The sequence below is a fragment of the Danio rerio genome, chromosome 19 (genome assembly GCF_052040795.2).
Source record: "Danio rerio strain M-AB ecotype USA chromosome 19, GRCz13ab, whole genome shotgun sequence".
In the NCBI taxonomy this organism is placed as follows: Eukaryota; Metazoa; Chordata; class Actinopteri; order Cypriniformes; family Danionidae; genus Danio; species Danio rerio.
Genome location: NC_141039.2, coordinates 44,844,696 through 44,870,133, shown reverse-complemented (window position 1 = coordinate 44,870,133; position 25,438 = coordinate 44,844,696). Strand labels below are relative to the sequence as shown.

The following is a 25,438-nucleotide window of genomic DNA, read 5'->3' as shown; positions in this document are numbered from 1 at the left end:
TACACTCTTGTTTGGTTCAGTGATATGTGGCAGTGGCGGAATCAATAGGAATGACTTTAACCTCAGGCTTTAACCTAACGATTCTAATGATATAATCATTGATAAGGTTTATATGTTTGAGGTCTACAAATGTCCTGTGGGGTTTGATGACAGTATAACAGACAATTGCTGTCAAGACATTTGATAACAAAATCAATTTAAGTAATATTTAGGTACAGTATATAAACTTGTCATAAAGATTTCTTGTTTTTAAGGTGGCTGGTCACACTTTATTTTTAAGGACTGTTTGTTGAATTTAAGTTACATTGCATCTACATGCCAACTAATTCTCATTAGATTATAAGTAAACTGTCAGGTTGGGTTAAGCGTTGGGGTTGGGGTTAGTGTAAGTTGACATGTACTTGCAAAGTTTCTTATAGTCAGTTAAATGTCTGTTTAGCAGCAGAATCAACGGATATTAAGCAGACAGTCTACTAATACCCAAATGGACCATCAATAAAGTGTTACCAGGTGGCTTTACAAAATATGCCTAAAACATGACAAAATATGCTTTAAACATGCCCTAAATGTACCGCTCTCCTTGGAGTAGCTCATGTATTTGCTTCAGAAAAGTGAAGAAAAAAGAATCTTGAGAGGAACCAGGCTCACTTGGGCACAATCATTTCTCCTGTGGCCAAACGTGAAATATAAGATTGTGAAATATAAACTCAAAATTGCTGGTACTAAAGTCAGAATCTTGAAGTAAATAGTCAAAACTGAGAATTGAATTGAGAATATTAAAATAAAACCTCAGAATTATAAGACAAAATGTCAGAAATGAACTGAGAGAAATAGTCAGGATTGCAAGACGTAAACTTATATAGTGAGGAAAAACTACTATTATCATGTAGGTGTTTATTTATTTGAATTATTTTCTACATTCCTTATTTATCAGGGGTCGCCACAGCGGAATGAACCGCCAAACATCCACACACATACTCATACACTACGGCCAATTTAGTTTATTCAATTAACCTCTACCTCATGTATTTTGACTTTGGGGGAAACCCGAGCATCTGGAGGAAACCCACACCAACATGGGGAAAACATGCAAACTCCACACAGAAATGGCAACTGACCCAGCTGGGGCTCGAACCAGCGACCTTCTTGCAGTGAAGAGACTGTGCTACCCACTGCGCCACTGTGACGCCTATTGTTTTATTCCATTTTGCTTTATTATTTATATATATATATAAACAAGTAAATTAAATTAAAATAAATCTGCAACAGAAATAGATAAAATAGTTGCAGACTTATTTTTATTTAATTTGCTTGTTAATTTATTTCGGCAGCAAGAGTCACTATAGAGAAAAACTACAACCTTGATTGTACAGTGTTTTGTTAAAGCTTGGAAAAAATCACAAGTAAATGTAAAAAAAACACAAAAAAAAACAAATAATAAATACCATTGAAAATCTGAGAAATTACGTTAAAATAGTGAGATATAAACATGCAACAGTCAAAATTGTCAGAAAAAAAATCACACTCGTTTTTATTCTGTCATATTTAAATTTGGCATGATTAAATAAGCTTTTATAAGCTCAAAATGCTATGAAAACATCCAAAAACTATTTTTTATTGTTATTATTAATCATTTATGGGCAGCACGGTGGCTCAGTGGGTAGCACAATCGCATCACAGCAAGAAGGTCGCTGGTTCGAGCTCTGGTTGGGTCAGTTGGCATTTCTGTGTGGAGTTTGCATGTTCTCCCCGTGTTCATGTGGGTTTCCTCCAGTTGCTCTGGTTTTCCCCACAGTCCAAAAACATGCGCTATAGGTGAATTGGGTAAGCTAAATTGTCAGTAGTGTATGAGTGTGAATAAGTGTGTATGGATGGATGTTTCCCAGTGATACACACACACACACACACACACACACACACACACACATAAAAGGATTGTAAATATAAAAGTATCTCCTGGGACAATAGAGACACGTGGAGTAGTATAACAAAACCCAAATGCCTATAATCATATCTGCTCATCCAGTGTGGTTCATCTGACTCCATATAAGGCTTACAGCGGATCGGCCATCCTGATTGGTCGATTGTGCTCATCAGCTGCTGTGGGGGGTTGAGGAACATGCATGAGCTTTACTGTACATTCACATGAGCTCTAATGTACATGTAGATGCATTTCAATACACTGCTGTACATTACAACCGTATACAGTCATAAATTATGAATATTTAAGTGCAAACAAAAATATTAATACATCGTGATCTGATCTGTTTAGCTGTGTCTATTGTCTATAACTGTGTTTAAATTAAAATATTAACATGTTCATTAGTTATCTTAAAAGAACATGAGATATGAGTTGATATGATAATCATGATTTGAGGATGATTACTGAGCTCAAGACAAAAATAAACGAGGATTACTAGTAAATTAGCTCCCTCGTGTGGTTAAGTGCGGTGTTACAGTGAGAGGATTAGACATGGTTTAGTGCAGGGGTCACCAACCTTTTGGAAACTTAGAGCTACTTTTTGGGTACCGATTAGTGTGAAGGGCTACCAGTTATTAAATCACACATTTTCTTTAGTTTACTTTTAATTATATGTTATTATTAATAATTAATAATATTCATCTTTGTGAAGACATTGATCATGTTAATGATTTCACACAGTAGTTGTCAACAATGATTTAACAAGTTAGATGAATATCAATATGCAACACTTCATTTGTCTGAAATTGTTTTTAAAGTTTTTTTTTAATATATAACTTAATTTTCCAATTTACATCAATGCAAGTGTGATTTAAAAAGAATAAATATAAAAAATATTAGATGCAGCTTACTCATATGTGGTGTTATGATGAGCTATTTTTGAACCATGTTGGTGACCCCTGGTTTAGTGTTTATTATTTGATGTCAGTTCAGAATAGTAAAGATACAGTTCATTCAGCATGTTGACTCTTTGTTTGATATATTGAGAAAGTTGTTGAAATGGAAAATGGATATCAATTAGTGCATCATGGGGTTTAATGCAAACTGTGAAACCAAAACCAGTGTTTTGCCCAACATAAATTGCACTTAGGATTTATTATAGTCAAAGATTAGAGTTGAATGAGACTCAGCATTTTTTAAACACAATTTAAAATGTCCAGTTGAATAATAAAACAGTTTTATACAAAAATACTTTTGTTTAATTTATTAGGATTTAAAAATGACACCCAGCCTACTGGCTGCACGGTGGTGCAGTGGGTAGCACGTTCGCCTCACAGCAAGAAGAACAATGGTTCAAGCCTCTGTTGGGTCAGTTGGCATTTCTGTGTGTTTGCATGTTATCCCTGTGCTGGCGTGGGTTTCCTCTAGGTGCTTCAGTTTTTCCCACAAGTTCAAAGACAGGCGGTACAGGTGAATAGGGTAGGCTAAATTGTCTGTAGTGTATGTGTGTGAATGGGTGTGTATGGATGGGTTGCGGCTGGAAGGGCGTCCGCAACGTAAAACATATGCTGGATAAGTTGTCAGTTCATTCCGCTGTGGCGACCCATGATTAATAAAGGGACTAAGCTGAAAAAGAAAATGAATGAATGATAATAATAATCTTCATTCATTCATTTTCTTTTCGGCTTAGTCCCTTTATTAATCATGGGTCGCCACAGCGGAATGAACCGGCAACTTCATTCATTTTCAGCCACTTTTCTGGGGCCAGGTCGCAGGGGCAGCTGTCTTGGGAGAGAACTCCAGACTTCCCTCTCCCCAGACAATTCCTCCAGCTCCTCAGGGGGGATCTCGAGGCGTTCCAAGGCCATCTGTCCAGCGTGTCCTGGGTCTTCCCTGAGGCCTCCTCCCCGTGGGACATGCCTGGAACACCTTCTTAGGTAGGCGTCCATAAATACATCCATACATACTCACACTACCGTCAATTTAGTGTACTCAATTCCCCTCTAGCCCATGTGTTTGCACGTTGGGGGTAACTGGAGCACCTGGAGGAAACCAACACGTGGAGAGCATGCAAACTCCACACAGAAACGCCAACTGACCTAGCCGAGGCTTGAACCAGCGACCACTGTGCCACCGCGCTGCCTAACAATAATCTTCTCAGTCATATTTAGAATAAGAATCATTCATTGACATTAAAAGATTATTAAAAGTACTGAAAACACTCTCATTTTAAATCTTTGCCACTATCAGTAAAACCGCTAGATTTTACCCATTATTCTTGTATTTATTTAAACAAATATTGTTGTAATATATCAAGAGTTTAAATGCAAAAATCTCAAATTTTCTGTTAAAATTGTCACGTTTCTCCGACTCCTGTTTATAGGCTTAGTAATTTTACTTTTAAGGTGACAAAAAAAAAACGATAATTACAGATGGCATTTAGAGGTTTTTGATATCTTTGTTTTTGATATATGTATATATATATATATATATATATATATATATATATATATATATATATATATATATATATATATATATATATATATATATATATAAATGTATATATAATATTAGTAATTTCTGGTCAGAAAATGCATGTTTTATTTGAAAACTCAAAAAATGACGTTTACTGTTTGTTTAAACTACAGATTTTTTAGGATAACTTAATTGTATTAATTTCAATTCACTTAAATTTGTAAAAACAAAACAAAAATCTAGTAAGTTATCTTAATTCCTTCATGTTGTCTCAACATAAATGGAATAAAAACCCAGTGTGAAAAAAAGAAATGTGTGAAACCCAGCATTCTACAGTGTATTTTAATGTTGTTGTTTTTTTTTTTTTAAACTGGCCTGTAGGTTCAAGAATTTGACCCCTGCATGAGCTCATTTGTCCCATTTGAGGAAAGTTTAATGAGCCGGCCAGTTTGTTATTTGCCTAAGTTTTAACAGTTTCCTAATGTTTTTTTTTTTTTAATGATAGATGACAATAAGTCTATTTTAAAATAGTTCTTTATTCAAAATGATTAATGATGCTAATCTCATAACATTATTTATAAAACGAATAACTTACAGTTTAAACGCTCTTTTAAATGAATACTTTGTAGTAAAATAGTATGGTAAGCACTTTACCAAAATCAAAAAATGTGGTTATGATCACCACTCGACAAGCTTCTCCAGCAACGATTAGTGCTTAAAGTGTCACCTCATAATTGAACAGAAAAAGAGGCAAATAACTGAAAAAAATGTCCACTTTGTTATCAAATTAGAACCACCACTTTCAATAGGCTGACTGCGTGCAATGTAATTATGTATATAAAAATGTCATGCATTTTATATGATGTGCACACCAAAATCGACATCCTATCTGATATTTATGAAAAACTGCACGCAACTGTTTGCGTCTTTATCCGCAGACATGGAAAAAACCTGAAAAAAAAGTTTCTGATTTGTTCTTGAAATGTCTTTGTAAACACAGTAACAAAGGATTTAAACTAATGTGGAAAATTTCAGGTGAGAATAAAAGTTTCAGACTAATAAAAGTTCATATTTTAATTTAAACAGTTATAGACTATACCCCAGAGATGCCAAAAGTAGGGTCCGAGGGCCAAAGTTGGCCCATTGTAACCTTTGATTTGGCCCACCATCCCATCTAAGAAAAGAGTGAGAATGATGGAGAGGGTTGGGCCGAATGCATTTAACAGAGTTCAGAGATCATCATCACCTTTTTTGTTTTATTGCTGTTTAATTGTTTCAATTAAATGTTGAAAATAAATCAGATTATTTAGCAACTAAATACTGTAACTCAATGGATGGAGGACTATGCAGAAGACATCGGGGAGCAAATCAAGGCAAAAAGCTCTGTTATAAATGAGATTGTTTTGTTTTAACTGCAATAAGTTCATTATAAAATGTAACACTGCATTAGTTAATGTAAAGCAACATTTTCTAGTTATTTTAAACATTATTAAATAAATAAGGAAATGATCCGTGGCAGCTTTACTTATCTTCAGCCCACTAGCCTCAACCAAGGCTTTTGGGTCTTCGTAAGAGTTTGGGCACATCTGTTATACACAGCTAAACACAGATTAGTTCAAAGTATATTAGTATTTTCGTTTGCACTGTAAGCTGAGAAAATATTATATACTTTTCCTTCTATGCTAATGAAGGACTACTGAGACATTCCAAGCATGGGATGGGTCCTCCTGGTGAGGCAGAGTTCCTCACAGCTCCGAAACGCATCTCTACCATTTGCTTACAGTAACCATGTGCTCTTCACCATACACAATTCATCTGCTCGTGTTCTTCCTTCAGAAAACTTTGTCATGTTTGGTGTCATTTGACAGTTTATGACTTCAGTGTTGTAGTGATGAAATCAACAGAGACATTGATTAATTATATTTCAATCTACAATATATTTACTATTGCGGAGTCATAACCTGAGGACAGTTTGTTAATGTACTTCTCCCCCACTTTATCTCCTCAACTTTGCTCTCATGTTCAGCTGGTTTTGGGGGTTGGTTTTCACTCATGTTTGACAATGCTTTGCTCAGGGTATAATAGGGAAAGGTAACTGTTGATCTGGGAGAATGGCTTTTACTCTGCATCTCCCGCACACCAGTGCGTAGCCTCATATGCTAACAAAGGCAGTTTCACTGTCTTTGTTGCTCAGCAGTGCATATGTTACAGCTAATTTCTTTATACAGTATGCTAGTTTGTTTCAGTCTAATGTCTGTATATTTAAACATGTAACTTAATAAACAACTTTGCCTGCTTTAAGACGAGATTCTTTCTCTTTATCAATGATGATAACAACTTTAATGGAGTCAGATTAATTACAATGGAGTCGGATAAATAATGGATTTAAACGCCATTCTTCAACTGCTTTCTGTTTCCGATTATTGGTTCAGAATAGCAGAGTAAGCTTCGAGCCTTACAGCACTGAAGTATTGATGCTTCATGACTGTGTTTTAATGTACAGCAGTCTGAATTAACCAAGTGTGCTGCAAGCCTGTGTTTGAGTGAAGGTCTCGGCCGTTAGATCGCCCCCTGGGGGCTGGCTGCAGTACAAGTCATAAAGCCCGCCTCCTCCGTGTTAATGAAGAAGACTTGCGCCCAAATAAAAAAAATTATTACACTTGCAATAAAATGTCTCGAAAGATGGTTCTGGTGGATTAAGGCACTGGTTATTGTGCTGAAATAGGCGCAGATCTTGATTTATGTAAACAGTTTGTTTTTAGCAGTAATTTAACGCTGGGCGTGTCATCGTGATTGACAGTTGTGATTGAGTTTCTCAAAGCAGCGCGTCTGAGCTTCGGCAGGAGACTGAAGTGTTATTATTCGATTTCTGTGTTATTTTACCATGATAAAATGAGTTCAGCAGTAAATTATAGTTTCTGACATACATGATCTGGTGGAACACTGTTTATTCGCTAAGGTCAGGGCTTTTTTCGGGCTTTATTAGTTTGCTGATACACGTACGCCTAACCACCCAGATAGCAAAACACACTCGGGCCAGTTCCGGCTAGATTCTCGCCTGCCGGAGACTTACCACTCAGAGTTCAGACTGACTACCTCTGCTGGACCTACTCCGGATGCCTGGACTCACTGACCGATTCCAGCCCGAGTCAATCGAGCCAGATGCGGCGGCCGAGCGAGCCGGCGCTGCCGCATGCGAGGCGGAATCAGCCCGCGACGCCGCGAGTAGGTTATGCGCTGCGGCCCGGAGCTGGCGCGATTGAATATATAAAACCCTCATATTTGTTAACGTTATTAAATCCATTTGTGTTTATATGACAGCAAACGCATGCTGAGAAGTTTGGGGGGCGTGGTTGATTTTACATAAAGCGTTTGGTTGGAAGCTCGACTCTGCTTATTTTCGCGGCTCCTCCTCTGGCTCCATCAGACAGTCCTTCTGCGCATGTCTGGCTCCAATTTCAGCAGTCTTTTGCGACAGTTTGTGCCCGTCAAGCAGGCGTTTTGCCCTCAAGGCGTTCAATGGGAAAAGGGGCTGTCGCGTCGTCCATATTTTTTTTTTACAGTCATTGGAATTAACAAAAAAGACATAAATCAAGGTCATATGCAGTTTAAAGTTAATATAGCCTATTTTCATTTTAAATTCATGATGACAAAAAAGCTGTAAATGCAAAATGTTATTCATGCTGTCCACATAACATTCATGTTACATTCTGCTCTTAAATTAAACTAAACATTTTTGACATGTTCTGATGGTATTTGTCAGCTTACAATAAAAGGATTTAAATCATTGAATTGCAGGCTGCATGATGTATAAACTTGAATAATGTAATCATCAGCATTCGGCTTCTTAATATTAATTACAGTCACCTATAGTGAAACACTCACTTATCAAAGGTATGAACATTTAATGAGCATCACAGCGACTCCACCCTTCCACTGTTGTATCTGTGCTTCTATTGGCTGGATGTCAGGTGCGTCTTCTGATTAATTAATGATGCTTTTGGTAGTTGATCGCATGCCACGCCCCTTTCCACTATGCTCCGCTGCTTAAAGTCTGTGTAGCTCATAAATGATGAATGCTACCAAGTACAAGGCTTTGCAGATGGCAGAGTGGTGTAAAATTAAAGTTAGCAGGCTGACTCCCGGCCTGTGGAGCTCACGTGCCTCAAGCTAAATAAAGGAAAAGTCAACAAGTTGCACTTGAGCAGGGATTCGTGTAATTCTATTAAAGGGGTCATCGGCTTGGACTCATGCCCATTTTTACAAGATGTAATAACAGTCTTGGGTATCCCCAGAATGTGTATGAAGCTGCAGCTCAAATTAGAACATGCTATTAATGCTGCTTTTGTGACTGGGAGCAAGAAAAAAACATGCTGCTTTTCATGTCTCTTTAAATGCAAATTAGAAGCCGCTGCTCCCCGCCCACATTCCAAAAGAGGGTGTAGCCATCATAGCCCCAATGAATGAGAGCTGTAATCAGGCCATAAAAATTAGGCCCGATGGGGCTCGAGCCCGACAGGTACAATGTGATTGGCAGCTTTTTAAAAGCCAGAACCAGTTCACAGCCCGACATTATACAAATGTGCACAGGCACACAGCTCTTTTGCCTTTTGTTCAAGAACGAGTCATTTATATGTTTTAACATAATTTATTTGTAACAAACGTAAGCTATATGCCACTTGGAAGTTGGAACAAAGAATAAAATAAGTCCTCTGTAACATTGTCACATCTCAGCACTCTAAATAGGCCTAGGTACATACACTTAGCCTTTAAATTGGCCAACACACCAATGAAAAGATGTCTTTCTCAACAAATTAAATTCTAAATTATGACAGGTATTTGGCACTAACAAAATTAAGATAAAGGCTCTGCAAGATTTGTTTCGCCACTTCTCTTTACAATCTGGCCTTAAGGCGACGGTGAAGCTGAATATTTAAAGATTAATGCCAACATTAGCCTGTATACATTATGATTTTATGGTTTAATGTTTATTTATAATTTAAAAAACCTTTAATCACCAAGATTGAGCCACGTGTTTTTGTGGAGGAACATTATTGAATCCTCTGTAAATGGCTTTAGCACAGTCCTGTGCTTAGAATGGTGCGTCCAGCAGGACTGAACACCCTTTCACTGCTGCTGCTGTTACAGGCCGAGATGCAGAGTTCTGATCTGGCTAATTTGGCAAGTTTTGGGTAGGATTGTTTGTTCATCTTCTACCAGCCAGGAACATCCATTTAATTTTCCATGACAGCAGTATCAATGTAGCGAATGGCCTCATCTTTTTACCTGTCAGCTTGCGGTTTAGCGCTCTACCGTAATACGCAGTGTATGAGCGACCGCCAATACCTTGGCGGCTAGAATGACCGTTCCTTCTGAAGTGGTGACTGGCCTGACCGCAGTCAATATTTACTCTTTTTAACTTCGTCATCATTTGTTTCACCTTTGCAGGGATGGATTTTAATGTATCAAACGATTTGATAAATGCATCACATGACTATTTATTTACCTACTGTGCAAGCCAAGCCTTTTCCGACCCTGTCTAAAATGATAGAAATCAAACCCACCTATCTGGTTCGGGCAAAGATCTTCAGCTCTACCATGAAGTGCTTTGAAATGTGCATTTTCTATGCGATGTTTGACAATCTTACCTGAAAATTGAAGAGAGGGCAGGGCATAGATTTGCTCCTCCCCTTTAAAAGAACAGCCAATAGCATGTTTTTTTATCACAGCTCTGCCAGTGTCTGGTTGAGCTCAAGCGCATCAAATGAAATTGAAATGAGAAGAGGGCGGGGCATGTCAGATACTAGAGAGCATTTGATTGGTCAAGATTTGAAGAGAAACTGCAGCATTGTCTGACGTGAAAAAAATAAATAAATAAAAATCGATGATCCATTTAGGTAGAAGTGACAATCTGCAAATTTTACGTCTTTATCAGCTTTACATTATTCCAATTGTAAATTGTCACAGTTTTAAAGCACACTAGCTTATAGATCTACTTAAAACTAACAGATTGCATGTGAGCCTAGTCATGCTCAAACAGCAGCATTACACACTGAAGTGAACTGAAAGTGTATTAGGGCTGCACAATATTAGGGGAAAAATTGGCAATTTTTATTTTATTTTTTGCAATTAATATAATTTCACAAAAGATAACCTAAATAACTAAATACCTTGAAAAGGATTACATCCGCATAAAACAAAAACAATCTGCAATCATAGAGGAATACAATAAAACGATAAAAATGGTTTTGTATAAATATAAATCAAATAACACTGTTAAATACAAATAATCTTTGTAAATGTATAAACTTTAGAATTTCTTGGTTTAAATTCATGTGATATCTTAGTTACAAGTCCTAAAAACTCATCCTAATGTAAATATTTTCCTCTATTAGGGTTCAACTGTGAAGACTCCATAAATCATTGGCAAGTATGATCACAACTCATTGCAGATCCTGTCATACAACTATCGCAAAATCAATGCTGAAACAATATATTGTGCAGGCCTAGTGTATTTCAAACAAACAGAAGCCATAACAGAGTATATACAGAAATCAGAGAGTGAAATTCAATACCTTTTAAGACCTTTAAGACTCTTTTCATGCATTAAGACCTTATCACCACATTTTAACTGGAAACACTGGCAAGATTCTAACTTAGTTTATTTACTAAATATTAATGTAAAAAATTCATCCAAAACTAAAACATGAATCATCTAGCCAATTCAGCAGGTTAGTGCATATAGAAATGTAGAAATAAGTTTCTGCAGAAAACAAAGCAGCTTGATGTCAAATCTGGCAGGATTTCATTGACTTAAACTACACAGCATCCTGATATTGGCAGATTTAATTCAGGCAAACTTTATGCAATGCTTGGTGTATGCTAATGAAAAATGACATCAAACTTATTACCGAAGCAGCATTTAAGACTAATACATTTTGAGGGCCTTAAATTTCTCTATATTGATTTATCAACTCTGAATACTTGAAGACCCCGCAGACACCCTGCTTTAGAGTTTAATTGTAAAGTCATCGCAGATTACATATTCGTTCTTTAATAAACACAAAATTCAAGTGTTTTCTAAAGCACAAAGACATTAGGGTGAAATGTTTTTCCTTTATTTTCCACATCAAACTTACACCAGGTTGCACTCATTGAAAGGGTTCTATAAATTTGTCAATATCATCTAAAATGAAAATAAACAGGATTAAAACATCACCGGCATTTTAATCAGAACACATTATTCCTATCAACTCCAGACAATAGAAACAGTGCTTATTCACCCGTGTTTGAGGCGTACAGACAGAGCTCGTGGGTCTCAGTTTGAGCAATATTTTGTGGTCAAATTAGAGAAATCTTTAGCAGACAAAGAACACAAGATGACTTTAATAATCAAAAGGACAAATCACTCATTCGTTACATCTAAATTAAGTGGAGCTCATAACTGGACAAAGGAGCTTAAAAAAGGAGACAGAGGACTCTAAACTTAAAACAAAACATCAAAATCCAACAACAAAACTAAAACCCTTTTAGAGAGGTTTACAGCACATGAAACCCCCAAACACTACACTCGCACAACAACCAAGTACTTGAAATTGAAACAGGTGACCTGCGTGTATGTAAATCCTTTGACGTGTGCTTTGTATTAAAACAACTGACCAAACAGATTAGTTAAAAAAAAAGAAAGGAAACAGATACTATATACATATTGCCATACGAACATTAGATTAAAGGTATTACTTTGTAAAATACCTCACAACGAAAGGTAGAAACTAACCTGTTTCACACCAAGACAGAAGGTAGAAAGGTACTCAAGGGTGCCATTTAATCCAACAAAGCTGTTCAACCTGAACATGGTGAGAAATTTCCAGCGAAAGCCTTTCTCTTAGCAAATCGTCATTTATATTTGATTTAACGTCAAGGATGACACATTTTCAAAAATAGGTGGCTTCTGCATAAAAGCTGAGAAAGGGCGAACTGCTCATAGGTTGCACATGATCCATCTCTTTATTAAAAAACTACTTGGAGATTAAAACTGAAATTTGATTTGCCAACGATCCTTCACATCACATTTACATACATAAAATTTCTCACAAGATCACATACCATCTGGCCTGCCGACACGAGCCGGATCTACAAGAAAAGTGGAGTCCGTTCCCATATAAAGAGACTGACACGAGATCCTTGGCAGCGATTGGTGGATCCTGGAACTAAGGGGGGTTGACGGTTGGAGATGATTGGCTGGCTGCTCTGTGATAGGCGGAGCATGAGACCCGGAGAGGTAGAAGAGGAGCAGGAAACGCTCTGCTTCCTCACAGAGGAGTTTGTGGATTTGGACAAACGTTCGCTGCCGTCTCCTCTCAGTGGTGAAATCCTAGCGCTGTATTTACAATCAGGAAATCTCAAAGCTCACGCCCTCACCAACCGATCCCCACCCACTTACCCGACGACACTAATCGAACATGTTGGGAATAAACTTGGAATGGCTAAAACTGAATTGTCAATAAACCCCCTTATTATATAGTGTAATAATATATAACGCATTTATAAAAGAAAACATTTAGCCTCTACAGTGATTTATCTATGGTTTACAAAGAGAAAAAAACAATCTGCAAGATCACGGTCTTTTTCAGGGTTGATCTAAAGCTTGGATACGGTTTTCCAAGGAGTCAGAAAAAGGGTTAGTCGTCGTCTTCATCGTCATCTTCACCCTCGTCTTCTGCCTCCCTCTTTCGCTTCTCTCCTCGAACATCAGCCTCTTCTGCACGGAGTACAAAGCTCATCGATTAGGCTGAAAAGTGGACTTTTATCGACAGGCTTATGAAAATATCACTTTTTTGTTATCCTCACTGTATATGGTTTTATCACGATATTGACAAGCTGCAAAAAAGTTTACAGTAACAAGTAAAAAAAGAAAAAATATTTTGTATACAGCGTTTTTGTACATACATGATCTGAGAAAATGAAGATTAACCAAATTAAATTGCAAAAGGATGATGAAATGCAATAGCTGGTGCTTTATAACGAAGTCTCATTAGTAAATGTTTGTTAAATTAAAATCAACAATGAGAATAAGCTAATTTATTACAGTTAGCAACATATTACTATCAATTTAATACAACAGAATTTTAAAAGTTATTAAATTTAATAAAATGATTATGACTTATAATCAGACGACGACTATGATTTTAAATGAGCTAGTTTGCATTAAGAAAAAATTTCAGCAGTTTCAGACAGATAATTTCAGCTAGATTAATGTGTTAATGTTGCTAAAAAGATAAACAAGGTCTTTAAGCATGTGCTAATGTAATGAACACTGCAAATACAATCAAAATATTCTTAAACAGCAACTTTAAGTGATAAATCATTACAGTATTTTGAAGTATGATATGTCCGTTTTCATGATATAGTTTTACTGAATTCTGGCATACACTGCCTGACAAAAGTCTTGTCCCCTTTCCAAGTTTTAGAAAGAACAAATAATAACTTGACTAATAGTTGATCATTTGGTATCAGAAGTGGCTTAAATTAAAAGGCAAACGCCTAGAGATTACACTTATTTTACCACAATAAAATAGGATCATGCCTTGATTTTTAAGTATATAATATAAAGTCATGCTGCATTGGAAACAGAATGAATATTGTGCACGACTCCCATGAGCTTGGAGGACTGTATCCATACATCTCTGCAATGACTCAAATCACTTATTAATAAAGTCATCTGGAAGGGCAAAGAAAGCGTTCCTGCAGGACTCCAAGAGCTCATCAAGATTCTTTGGATTCATCTTCAATGCCTCCATCTTACTCCAGACATCCTCAATAATGTTCATCTCTGGTGACTGGGTTGGCTAATCCTGAAGCATCTTGACCTTCTTTGCTTTCAGGAACTTTGATGTGGAGGCTGAAGCATGAGAAGGAGCGCTATCCTGCTGAAGAATTTGCCCTCTCCTGTGGTTTGTAATATAATGGGCAGCACAATTGTCTTGATACCTCAGGCTGTTGATGTTGCCATCCACTCTGCAGATCTCTCGCACGCCCCATACTGAATGCAATCCCAAACCATGACTTTTGCTTCACCAAACTTGACTGATTTCTGTGAGAATCTTGGGTCCATGCGGGTTCCAACAGTTCTTCTGCAGTATTGATGATGATTGGGTGCAGCTCAACAGATCATTCATCAGAAAAATCTACCTACAGCCACTTTTCCAAATGATCAACTAGAAATCCAGTTTTTATTTGTTGCTCTTACAAGACTTTTGTCAGGTAGTGTACGTCTACTAGATAGCATAACTGATGCTTACCCTCGCCGCCTTCCTCCTCTTCCTCTTCTACGTAATCATCATCATCTTCCTCGTCCTTTTATCAAAGGAATGGAGTGTTAATAAGATGCATAGTTTAACAAAAGGAAAAAAAAAAGAAAGCAGCAGCTACATCACCTGGATGTCCTCTTTCATTAGATAGGACAGCCCAACTTCTCCACCCTCTGAACCTTCCTCATCCTCCTCCTCTTCTTCCTCGTACTCTCCCAGCTGCCCTGCTCCTTCGTCACCATCCTCATCATCGTCTGCATTAAGTGGTGGAAAAAATTACATAACGCTCAATACTTTTCTACTGCACCATATGTGTGGCTTTTATTTTTTTGGCTTATTATGTTAGTTTTTAACAGGAGAAGTCGCTCTAGACTAGTTTAACCATACGCCTAAATACAAGTGGAAGACGTTTACATTTAGCAGACACTTTGGTCCAAGGCAACTTACAATTGAGGCATTCAGCGATTCAACAAGAGAAGGCAACACACACAAGTGCTAATTATACAAAGGAAAGAGCGCTGAACTCATCAGCTTAATCATGTAAGTCAGCTGTTAAGTCATTATATTAATGCAAACACTTCACGATATACATTCTTATAATTCACTTACAGCTTTCCTAAATTTATTAATGATAATTAAGGTTCATCTTGTATTTATTTATTTATGTTTTAATAATAATTCAACACTTATATAGCACTTTTTTAGACACTAAGCACTTTACACAAAGGGGGGAGGGGGAGAGGAGGGGACCGCACACCAGCTTTTTGGTGGAGAGGAGACAGAGTGATGAAGCCAATGGTCTGGAGGACATGATGGACAGTGGCCAATTTTGGCCAGGATGCCAAGGATATGTCCTACTCTTTTTCGAAGGACATCCTGGGATTTTTTTATGACCAAAGAGAGTCAGGAAAACGTTTAAGGAAAAAAGTTTATCGTCTTTATTGAAAGACTCAGAGCTCGTATAGAGTCCCCTTCACTATACTGGGGCATTAGGACCCACACAGACTGCAGGTTGAGCGCCCCCTGTTGGCCTTAAAACACCACTTCTGGCAGCAACCTAGCTTTCTAATCTGGTCTCCCATCCAGGTAATAAGCGGGCACAGCCCTGCTTAGCTTCAGAAGGCAACCATGTGATAGTTGCAGAGAGCTACCTGCCGGCATAATTTATATATACATATTATTATATATACACACACATCATATATTATGCCATGGCAAGAACTGTACGAAGGAGGATCAACTGGTATGGGTAAGGAATTGGATTCAAGAATAGTGTGGCTGTTTGTAATCATACAGCGCCATCTGCTGTTAAAAACTAAGCTCAGAATACATTCAAGAGAGAGCAATGCAACTATGAAAATATTTTAATTGATTTTTTAAACAATTTTCCTCCACAGCTCTAGTTAATTATTCTTTTTTTTAAACTGTATATATGATATAATTGATTTTTAAGGCAACTAACCTTAACCTGCAAGACGTTTGTTTTTGTTTCTATAAATGTGTTTAATGTTTAATACCATGTCAGCATCAGAGGGTATATTCATTGCAAACTCAGAGGTAGTAACATATATAATACGCATATAACTTCACAAAACCATTTAGCAAAACTATACACAAAGAAAACAATATCATTCTCATAAAATCCATTTATATGTAAAGACTTGGCTTATTGCTAAAAATAAATGAAAAGAATGTAACTTATTTATGTTTAAATGTCACGATGAACAAGAGCTTTAATGTAGTGCCCTAAAAAGCTTCGACCAATTGATTAAACTTCACCATGATTTGTGTTTCTTACCATCATCGTCAGCCTCCGAGTCTGGAGCTTCGTTGTCTTCAGCATCGAAGCCGTCCAGATATGTGACCTGAGGCAGCAGCTCGAAGATGCTTTCCCTGTAGTCCTCCAACGTGGTGATCTCGCAGTTAAACAGGTCCAAGCTCTTCAGGTTCTTTAGGTTTTGCTGAGGATTGAAGAGTATGTCATGCATCACTGATTACTTAACACCTCCAAAATATAGGATTTATTCAACAATAAGTCGGTATGGTTTAAATGTATTATTATAGTGTGTATTTACCAGGGCCTCCAGTGTGCTGAGCTCTTTGATCTTGTTGCCACTCAAATTAAGGTAGGTCAGATTGGCGCATTTCTCAGCAAGAGTCTCCAGTGTCCCCGAGATGTTATTATCGCTCAACTCCAACTGGAAAAGACAGAGTCGCTTTAAATATGAACATTCAGTAATTCAGTTTCACTTTCACGGCATTTAATAAGCTCACTATAGAACAATGTCAAACATTGCCTGAATCAAATTCCAACCATTTACGAAATTAACAATGTTTAATAAAGTATGTGAAGTGATTTTAAATGTGCATTATATTTGATGTTTGACATAATCTCAACCGAAAAAGAAAGAGAGGGTGGGACATAATGTAGTCCCTCCCCTTTTTTTAAAATAGCCAATCGCATTTTGTTTCATCACCACTCATCCAGTGAGTGGTTGAGCTCAAGTGCATCAAATGTGAAGCATCCTAAAGGAGGCGGGGCATGTCAGATACGAGAGAGCATTTGATTGGTTAAGATTTGATGGAAAAACTTAGGCCGCATTTACACTGCACTGTTCAAGTGAATCTTTTTCTCCCATGTAGCACAGATCGGATTTGGCCCATGTTCGTGTTAGCAGGAACAAATCACTTTAAATCTGATTTACTCAAAACAGATTCAGGCCTTGTTCATATGTGGAAATTTATCCGATATAAATCGGATCTGTTCTAGTGTCTGCAGTGTGAGCAGGTGGATCGGATTTTCACCTGTCAATGCGAGTCACATGTCATTAAAAACCGTAGCGAATGATGTCATGTCTGATGCTTTCATTTCAGAACAGACTTTAGTATAATCCCAAACTTTAAATCTCATACACGAGGACTTAAACAGCTTTTATATTGTCATATAGCACGGGTATTTAAGCATGTTAACGAGAGCGAGAGAGCACAATGTCTGCTACATATCCAATATAAACTAATATAAAACTAGTGCATAGGTACATCACTTGCATAACATCACATTAAGATGCCTAAAGGTTTAAAAAAGCCTAAATATCAATATAAACTATATTGATATAGTTATAAACTATAGTAAAACAGCTCATCAAAAGCTGTGAACAGATTACATACAGGAATAGAGAAAAGAGCACTCTTTAATTATCAGCTGTTAGTCAGCGCCCGCTTTTTTTTTTCTCCTGGTCATTACGCCTGTAACCCCACCAGTTCTACACAACCTAACCTGCTCCGAGCTGATATTGAACCGGCGACCTTCCGCATGGGAGTCGGTTGCTCTAAAAAGGAGGCTAAAGACCATGGCCTCTAGCGTCTGTCGCTAGAGCACCTTAAGAGGTCAGAGGAGTGAGGTTTACCTGCACAGCTCTTACTAGCTGGCCTCCGTTACACTCACCCCCCTAAACCTCACTCCCATCTGGGTCACGGCACCAATGTAACACCACCAGTCCTACACCAACCCGCTCCGAGCTAAGTTCAAACTGGCGACCTTCCGCATGGGATTCGGTCGCTCTAATAAGGCTGGCCTCCGTTACACGCCTTTGCCTGTGCTGTGTAAATGCAGACGATCGGATACGAGTCACTTTTAAAAGATGATGCAAACAGGTCATCAAAAAAAAAATCTGATACAGTCACAAAATCGGAATTGACCATCACGATCTGCAGTGTAAATGCAGCCTAATAGTGGAAGTGACAAACTACAAGCCTTACATGTTTATATTAGTTTTATATCTTCAAAACCGTGACAATTTGCGTTTTGAAACACGATAGCTTATAGATATCCTAAAAACTAACAATACTAACATCTAAAAACACGTTCTTTTATTTCATGGGACCTTTAAAGTGATAGTTCAACCAAGAAATGAAAATTCTGTTATCATTTACTCATTCTCCACTTCATCTAAAGCTGTTTGAGTCTTTATTTCTTCTGTTGAACACAGATCTATTGAAGAAAAAACTAAAAAACAAAACAACAAGTATTTGGGTGTCCACTAAGGATGTCAACTGCTGCTTTACCCCAACATTCCTCAGAATATCTTCTTTGGTGTTTTACAGAAGAAATGCATGCGTTTATAATCAATACAGTGCAGGCAAACAATGTGGAAAGTCACATTTTTGGGTGAGCTATCCCTTTAAAGCATGATTACACAAGTACTGCATGCCATTTAACATCTATATAACATATATAGTAGACTTGTGCTTTATACAAACGTGCAATAATAAATTAACCTACTTCAAATGGATATTTTCCTGTCTCAAAACACTCTTTTCCACTAAGCATCCTCAATCCATTTTTCGTGCACTTTAATAATACAGCGTGTCTACATTAATATGTAAACCGTTACAGTATCCGCTTTCAGCACGGTTAGAGCATCACACTTAAAGGGACAGTTCAGTTAAAAATTAAAAGCGACTTGCCATTTACTCACACTTAGGTGCTTTTAAACATTTATAAGTCTTTATAATATGTTGAACACAAAACAAGATATTTTGAAGAATGTTGGGGGAAAAAACAGCCATTGAAATTCATAGTAGATACAAAAACAATTGATGCTTTGCAACAATCCTCAATACATCTTCAACATAAGAAAGAAACTCAATGAGGAATGGATTTGAATTGGAGGATGAGTAAACGACAGATGATGTATTTTCATTTAATGCCATGTCAGCAACAAAGGCTATTTTGCATGGCAAAAACATTTTAGTAACAAATACACCATTTAAAAACAACAAGCAAATGAATATAGATATTACATCTGACTTTTAACATTAATGCATAACCCTTTCCTGGTGGCACTTTGCAGAATATCTCCTTAAGCAAGTTCATTTCATAATAAAAGCCTTCTGCAGACATTAAAAGCAGTACAGTCCAACAGAAAGAATATGATTTAGTAAATGACAGAATTCTCATTTTTCAGATACTCCTGTGAAGAGAATTTTGCTTGGTGTTTTTTTAGTGAATGAATGAATTTCTTGACTGACCTTCCTCAGTTTTGGTAGTGAGGGTAGTTTGGCCAGAGATGTAAGACCCACGTTGACCATGCTGAGGAACTCCAGCTCCTTAAAATCATCTGTCAGGCCTTCAATCTCCCCATCACTGGAGCGACAGTTATCCACCACCAGCTCTGCTACCTGCAGGAGACATCAACACGAACTGATGCTTAAACACTAGTATAGACATAGAATGATAACCGATTACAAGATTTAACACGGTTTGGAAAAGTCAAAGTTTTAAAACCAGCTAAATCTTCTGTTATAAGGGAATGGCTTATATGCCATCAGAATCTTATGGCATATAAGCCATATGCTAACTCTAGAAACATGAATAAAAGCTTAAAGTTTCAACACTTGACTGCTGTTATTGTTACAAATACACATTATTTAATTTATACAAACATTTAGTTGCATATTGAAAAACTTTTAGAAACTTTGCTCCGATATAATCACTTAGTTAGTGCTGTACAATATAATAGATGTCACATGCACAAAATATGGTGTTTATCTTTTCGTTTTGTGCTCTATCATTTATGTTATGGTGTCAAACAATACATTGTTTATGGTTATACTTTGTCAATTTATACGAGTGCAATTTAACATGCCATTACAGTGATGCTGACAGAAACATAAATATTAGCAAAGCGAGAATGTTGCAATATTTACAGTACAATGTTTACATCTTGCATTTTTATTTTGCAATATTTTAATGTTGGACCTGTAATGATTATTTTTAAAGTGTCTTTTATATTTTATTAACATATATTTCTAAATTTTTAAACAAACATTTGCCATTAAGTTATAAATAAAGAGATCCCATATAAGTGAGTACATTTCAAAGCAATAGAAAGAATAGTCCTTTACATGTGTATACTCTAAATAAACTACTGATTGAATATATATATATATATATATATATATATATATATATATATATATATATATATATATATATATATATGAGCAATTCCAGCGTTATGGATGTGAAATTTGCAGTAAAAACTCAACACATAAATTGACAGAGAAAGTATATGTTAACATTATATTGAAAAATTTGATTATATTTTCTAGAGCAACTAGCCACAGAGTTATGGGAGCAGAAAAATATCAATCTGTAAATGTGTTTTGTTCTTTAAATGAGGAAAATAAGCTTGCGTTATGGATGTGACAAAAAAAGTCTGAGTTTACAGTATACAACACACTTTGTAGAAATTATGTGAATTAAACTGCACAACCCAAAAGAAATAATGCTAATCAAAAGGATTAGAGTCGACTCTACAAAACAAAAATGATTGGTTTTATTTAATTTAATATTTTCACATTTCTGAGGAAAAAGTGTCGTTATGGATGCGACGCATGTGAAATTACCATTTGTGTGACTTTGGTAAATCAAATAGAATAGTTTGAAAACATTGACAGATGCATTTTTGAGTTATTTTTAAAGTACTGTAAAATACTTGCTTACACAAAAAACCCAGAAATGGTTTCCGTATTTTGGTGAAAACTTTTTTTTTTCATGGCAAGGATGACATTTGCACGGAATTGCTCATATATATATATATATATATATTTAAGTTATCAGTTATATATTTAAGTTATATCTAAGTTATCAGGATATGAAAGCACATAATGTGATGAGATTTTTCTATTATGCTATTTTGTAGCTCAAAAAAAAAATAAAATAAAATAAAATGTTGCACTATAGATAACTCAATGACCAAACTAACTGGGGGAGAACAGTGTGCAACACTGGAAGCTTAATGCACTGAACAGGCATAGCCTTCCTTATATAGTAATAGGGGAGGAGCTATCAAACTCCAAAGCTGAATGGGATGGGAAGATACATAGTGTACACAATGTTAAGCACACAGTGTATAGTGCATCATTTATGATGACTACTGACTGTTTTTATACCGGTTTCACAAACACTTCTCCATAGACCTTAGTCAGGGAAGAGCTATATATAATTTCTGACAGGAATGAAAATGAGGCAGTGAAGAATACAAGTAAATATTATACTGTTGTTTTTAAGGATGATAGAGCAGATAAGAAAATATTTGTTGGTTTTATTGGAAAACCAATCTCAAAGCACATAAGCTATGAAATTTGTGCGACATATCATAGGGTATATTGACGCCATTGTGTGTAGAGTACATCCCATTTTGCAAATGAATATTTTTATTAATTTATCAGTAAACATAGGTCATATATTTTAGTGCATTTAAACAAAATAGATTTTTTAAATGGGTAATTTATAAAAAAAAAACATTTAAATTCATGTGAAACATTGCAAAACAAAATTATTTATTATATTTTATAAATTCAGTTTTTCTTGAATTTTGCTCTATTTTAAATTTATTTTTGTATAATATTTTCCCTAACATATAATATATATATATTTATATATATATATATATATATATATATATATATATATATATATATATATATATATATATAATATATATATAAATAAATATAAATATATATATATATATATATATATGTGTGTGTGTGTGTGTGTGTGTCAGATAAACAGCCATACATGTTAAGGGAATTGTCTATAATTAATTTATGACCCATGTAAATGAAATCTCATTTATTAATAGTAATAAAATTGAAATACATTTCTTTTCCCAAAAAGTTCAAATACATTGGAAAATATATAGCATAAACAAAATTAACGGAGACGGAACATTTAAAGACAGCAAAAAATAACTGAATATGGGTTGGAATTTAAATGTTAATTTTTATTTTATTTTGCACTACACAAAGTATGAATCCTTCCTGTTTCTGTAGAGCTGCTGTATGCTATTTATCATTGGATAGCCCCGCCCCCGTCTCCCACCATTGGTTGAGCCTGTTTTTAATTCCAATTATTGAAACTAAAAATACACACATATTTTCTAATGTATTTACACTTTTACATTTTAATGTAAGTAATTAATGTATTTAATTACTACTAACAGGAATTATTTAATTTAAATGGGATTTAAATTATAATATAGACAATTCCTTTTACATAGATATTTGCTTATCTGACAAGTAAAAGTTTGAAACTTTTCTATATATATATATAAAAAATGTACTCAACAAATAAACAGATGTGCACTTAAAAGCTTTGAGGAAAGACGTGCTGATTCTCCCATTAAAAACAAACAGAAACGTGCACGCGCGCGCTCACTGTCATGCACTGCAGCCCTAAAATTTAAATATTCAATAACTTGTTGCCCTTGTGGAAAGATACCTACATTTTGAGCACGTGATGTGTGTGTAATGTAGCCCTGGTAATGCCTCCCCCACCTCATCTCACAGGATTTGGTGTGTGTGAATTTACAGCCAGCTCTTCACAAGATGTTCACACAGCGCGCGCAAGATTTTTTAAACCGGTGGCGCAAGATACACCCAAGTTAAAAGCCACGTATCGCTTATGCACGTCCACCATGTCATGTCAGACAGAGTATCAACTCAAGCTCGTGTAAAAGATCCTATCCATCATTACCCCATTCAAAAGAAGCGTGCTTCAATACTTCGGTTCAGGCAAGCCTACAATAATCTACTAAAATCGGAGAGGAGGAAGGGGGGCTCGCCCTTCACCATCTGCCACATTCCTTCAATTAAAACGGCGACTGACATCCTAAACAGCCTCCTAAAGCCCAATGCATAGTTTAACGTCGGGAATAAATAATTTTGCAGACGGTTACATAATTACGCCATTAACGTAACCGCGTAAGAAAATGGCAACTTGTTTTTTTAAACCGCAGCGACTATTTCTGGCTCTTATGCGCCAATTATTCGTTTCTCCACACCACGTAAGCGTAGTGAATCAAACCACTGAACTTCTATTAATAATAACAGAGTCAAAGCTTCAAAACATCGTCATCTGTGTCTCAACTATTGATGCAACAAAATGACTTCCACTCCCCGCCCGTCAACACGGAGTCGAGCAGAAACACACACACATCCTCACCACACACACCGCGAGGCGCTGCAGAAGCCATGAACGCTTCATAATACAGTTTGACCTGACATTCGCTCCATATGTGCTTGTGCTCTCAAACCCTGAACATTTTAGAGGGTCTTAAGACGAAGAACGGAGGCGAGTGAATGCCTAATGTTGAGGAGCCGGAGAGAGTAAGATGTCCGCCTATGGAAGACGAAACTGCTCGTTTTTTAACGTACGTTACTAGATTAGAAAAGCCATATAGTAGGGAGCGCATCTGTGAAGCTAGCGTATAATAAACTTTTTATATGAAGAGATAGGAGATTTATTCGCGTGATGTTTTGCATGTAAGGAAGACTGGGGTAGGAATTATATAACAATACACAACAGTTTTACTTTAATTGTTACCGTTTCCTGCTGGAAGCGGGAACAATGTCGTATCGGGGCACTGTAATAACATCGTAAGCAAATTAGACGACACTTGTTGAGTAATAAACATATTTGCGACCGATAAAAATACTTAATATCGAAGTGTGTTATTTTGAGGTGCTTGTTGGGACGCCCACATCGACAAGTCTAATGTAATGGCGAAGAGATCGTGTGAGGAGTTCACAAAAGATTCACCAAGAGTTTAACGCGCTTAAAATTACGATTATATCGACTACTTGTTTGTGTATATCTAAATATGCAGTCTCCAAAAATCCAAATTGGCATCCCGTTAAGGCGCCCATGTGGTCTCCAAGCCGCGCTGCCATTCAGCGGACTCCACTGACTATTCCGAGCGTGCAGGATAGATAGACAGACAGGTTGCGAACTAACATCATTTCGCGTTTCTGTGCACAAAATAAATAGTTAAAGCGCTCACCTCTGCTGGAGTTCTGTTCCTCAGCTCTAAGCTAATCCTCTTCTTCATCTCCATTTGGTTGGTTATTGCTGCGCTGGGATCGCGTAAAGAAAATAAATTTGTCAGAAACTCCGGAGCGCGGACCGACGGCTCGGCTATCTTCAATGGCTGCCGTTCTCCAACTGATCCTCCATGATACCTCGCACCCAACCCCCTTTTTGAGATCCCGCCCACTCCGCGTTTCGATTGGATGATCACTATTTGTCAACGCGTGATTGGAGAACGTGCCTGTCACTCAAACAGATCACGCTTATCAACATAATCGGTCTTTATAGCCTGACGCGATTGGCTGGAAATACGCGCGCAGTAGATTTTCGACGGGTCGTCCAGAACGTCAGTATGAAGCTTTCAAACTGTAAATCCGCCTATTCTTTGTTCTCATTGGCGCCCTGAAGCGAAGTCCGTGTCCTTTAATACTCCAATAAGTCGAAATTAATTTATAGACCAGGGATAGATGGTGTATTCTGAAGAATCTAAAGTGAACGCCAATGCTTAAGAGTCAAAAATAAAACATTTTTACATCTTAAAATATAATTTGTTATTTTCACCTTAAAACACGTGTAAAATGTGTTCTGTGAGGTCAAAAGAGTCTTAAACATTGAGTATGTTCTCTACAATCATTTGTTCTATACAAAATGGCTGACCATAAACCCAGACAGTCATGGTGGCTTAAAGTCTGCTCGCCATCTGTCCCATAATGTGCTGCTGCTGATCGCTTCACTCACAAAGGCCTATTTTAGTCATTGAGCACCAGCAGGATATTCACTTGTTATTATATATTAATAAACAACCTTCATATTTTTTTCCCTAAAAATGTCTTCATTCATTTTAAAACAGCA

At 36.6% G+C, this 25,438-nt stretch overlaps 2 protein-coding genes across 2 annotated transcripts in view; one reads left to right on the top strand and one right to left on the bottom strand.

Moving 5' to 3' along the window:
• trioa (trio Rho guanine nucleotide exchange factor a) overlaps positions 1–25,438 on the top strand; it is a 573,337-nt gene that overhangs the window by 6,013 nt on the left and 541,886 nt on the right. The gene's annotated exons all lie outside the window — the stretch shown is intronic.
• anp32e (acidic nuclear phosphoprotein 32 family member E) lies at positions 11,496–24,710 on the bottom strand. The gene is given in 7 exon segments (NM_213277.1): positions 11,496–13,160; positions 14,701–14,755; positions 14,836–14,963; positions 16,508–16,670; positions 16,785–16,907; positions 19,741–19,890; positions 24,561–24,710. Coding segments are annotated over 7 exon segments (753 nt in total). The 5' UTR covers positions 24,615–24,710; the 3' UTR covers positions 11,496–13,080.